The sequence below is a fragment of the Pinus tabuliformis genome, chromosome X, assembly GCF_031772625.1.
Source record: "Pinus tabuliformis cultivar Carrire ecotype Pingquan chromosome X, CPIR1, whole genome shotgun sequence".
Lineage (NCBI taxonomy): Eukaryota > Viridiplantae > Streptophyta > Pinopsida > Pinales > Pinaceae > Pinus > Pinus tabuliformis.
This window is the reverse complement of record NC_142308.1, coordinates 637,813,955-637,817,104: the sequence shown is the minus strand read 5'-3', so window position 1 is coordinate 637,817,104 and position 3,150 is coordinate 637,813,955. Positions and strand designations below refer to the sequence as shown.

Below are 3,150 nucleotides of genomic sequence, written 5' to 3'. Positions count from 1 at the left end.
GGCTGCGTCGATCTTCAGCTTGATGATGAACCTATTTCCCTCAAAGGCTTGGTACACCATTTCCCCAAACTCAGGCGATGCATTTGAATAATGAAACACTATGCTTTCAATGTAAAAAGGCTTTCGCATCATTATATGGTGTTGAAGAAGGCCGATGAGGTCAATGCTCAGATTTTGTGCAGAAACATTCATCTGGCCTCCATGCGTTGAAATAAAATGGCTCTTTTAGATGTCGATGTCTGGTAAAGGTTTATGGTGGGTTTTGCATTTTCTGCAGTAAGTATGTTGAAGCCCAAATCTCCTCTTGATGCAACTAGGCTTAGCAGCATTATGGAGAGATTGGGGATCCGCCCTCCATATACGGATGCTCTGATATCCAATGCTTGTGATAAAGTCATCGAAGATGAGTGCAAGTCAAAGATAGATAAGGATACGGAAAAGCTGGAACAAAAGATCGTTCGCATGATGTTAAGTGGCAAAGGGGACGGATTGAAGCCCAATTCCTACAATTATGTCAAGGATGGGGAGCATCACATCTGTGTTGCCACTATGGAAGAGTGGACGGAATCGAGTGATTGAAAATGGCAATGACTATGGCCAAGGTTGTACTGGTGAGCATATGCCTTCTAGTGGCAATAACGACTACAATGGGCTGTAGTGTGAAAACAATACTTGATCTGTGAAAACCCACGGCAACTAGCTGAGGGCATATGCTTGCGTTGTGGATTTCAATATTGTCGGTGGTTCTTCTTACTCTCCTTCCATTCTGCCTACTCTTTGCCAAGCCACCCAGACAATCTGCATAGGATAGTTCCACAACTGGTCGTTTTCATCTCACAGCCCTTGGTCGTTTTTTTTTTTTTTTTTTTTAATTAGGGTTAGTTTTCTTATTATTTTCATTATTAGTTTTGTTTTTAATTAAAAAAAATTGACATAAATAATAAATTAAAAACTTTTGTTTTTTTAATTTGTTATTTATTAAAAAATGATATAGATATATATATATATATATATATATATATATATATATATATATATATATATATATATATATATATATATATATATATCTATATATATAAAAAAAAAAATAATAAAATAAAATTGCTCTCATTCATTTATAAACTAACTACTTGTTCCCTAACAAATACAAAACCTTTTCAAATGTTTTAAATCACTTTTCCTGCAAACCAATAAAAACATTTTGAAAAAGTATTTCACAATCAATGAGTACATTGCATGGGGACATGCAATATTTCTAGTTGGGGGGAAATAAAAGTATGTTAGAATTTATCATTTATTTTTGTGGGCAAGAGTTAGAATGCATATATTAACAAGTGAAATGAGATTCGTGTTATGTGTAGGTCAATGAGAAGCTTATGCAAAAATCTCAACATTACGATGCGACACCCTTTTCATCCACAATTAGAGTAACTTCGAAAAATAATTAAAAAAATGGACATTTCATAAATTCTTGAAAATGAGCTAATTTATTTTTACAGGAATGATCGATGGAGATGGTACACAAAGGTGACAATTTTTATGCAGGAATGGTGCTAAGTTTTTCAGAGTTGAAGAAAATCTAATGCAAAAGTGATTATTTGAAATCACAATGAAACATGTGTCATTGGACGCTTGAAGGAATTAATTCTTCACAACACATATCATGACATTTTCCACTAGACAAAAAACCTTTTGCGTCTTGATTACTCACCTTTTTCCTTCCAAACGCCTAGACCATCCTTGTGTTGAAGCCCATTTTCCACTACCTTATCTTTCACGACTTCATGCACGCCTATTTTTTTGAATCACATACATTCCTTTATCCTTTTCAGTTTATTGCCTTCTAGTTTGCCTTCTGAATAAAACGCATTCCCTTTCCATGATTACATTGCCCTGTTTTTTTCATCATGCTGATCCACACTGCTTGTCCATGAGTTATTTCCATTTATAGTCCTACCAAATCTTTTTGTACAAACTCGCATTGACTGATGTGGGATTCCTTAAGGCCCACCTTTCAACAAGTCTTGCCCCATCGACATCAGCACCTTATCTGGGAAATAGACTAGAGTTCCTTTTGGGTGCCTTGACACTTGCATGCCTCAATGGCAAGTTTTCTCCCTGACAATCATGCTAATACATCAATGTCCCATGATCGTCAGATCTTGCAAATGGCTCGACGTCAACACCTCTATTTGCATTTGCAAGATGTACCCGGGTACCTTGGCACTAATTGACATCAATGGTGAGTTTGCCTCACATTGGTTAAAGGCATGCATCAATGGCCGATAATACAATGATCTCTTTTCATGCTCGACATCAACACATTCTTTTGAATGAGTAGACTTGTACCATCGGTTTTGTAGCAGACGAAGACTATACACTTTTTCACGACTCCCTTAGCAGTTACAGCAGCATGAATTCTGATCTATGAGAGTACCACAGTTCCACTTTCAGCGTTTATCTTTTCCATGATTCAACATCAACAATTTAGATTCCTTCATTTCCAATGATCGAGTTACAACAACATCAGTCACATTTTCCTGATCCAGCAGCAACTACATTCCTATTGCATACTTCATGATTCTTGGGTAAGTAGAGGTATGTTGTTTTCTAATCTTTAATCATGCGATTCCTTATATGCTAACTTGAATATTTTGGAAAATTCCCTCACCATGCTACATTTCCTTTCATGAGCCATGTCAAGTTGCATGAGGACATGCAACCAATGGCAATTTTGTTGGGGGGGGGAGAACTATATTCACTACATATTCACTACCATGATTCCATTTCTTCACCACTATCACTCCATTTTTTTTCTCATTTACCATTCACCAACATTTATTTTCCAATGATACTTTGTTGCACTTTGCTTCATACGCAATATTGTCATGCTTCATTAATATTACAAAAGGGCTTCCTTATGCACATAATGATTTCCAGTGAGTGTTTACATTACTATTGAAGAAAAGAGAACGGAAACTGAAATGAATGTTGTTAACACAAGAACCAACATTCTTTGTATTCATGGTTGTCACAGAGGAACCAACCATAAGAAAACGTAAGTTGCTACTCATGTATTTCACATATCCTGGAAACATTCATTATTAGAAGACATCATCATGTAAAGCCAAAGTTCAAGATGCCAAA

General features: G+C 36.0%; 1 protein-coding gene across 1 annotated transcript; it reads left to right on the top strand.

Moving 5' to 3' along the window:
• The first annotated feature begins 252 nt into the window (after positions 1 to 252).
• LOC149141603 (uncharacterized) lies at positions 253 to 579 on the top strand. The gene has a single exon (XM_089451276.1). The coding sequence runs from the start codon at positions 253 to 255 to the stop codon at positions 577 to 579; it is 327 nt and encodes a 108-aa protein (XP_089307402.1).
• Positions 580 to 3,150: the final 2,571 nt, after the last annotated feature.

Excerpts from the sequence above, each read along its gene's own strand:
- LOC149141603 (XM_089451276.1), top strand. The coding sequence starts at position 253 with ATGGTGGGTTTTGCATTTTCTGCAGTAAGTATGTTGAAGCCCAAATCT.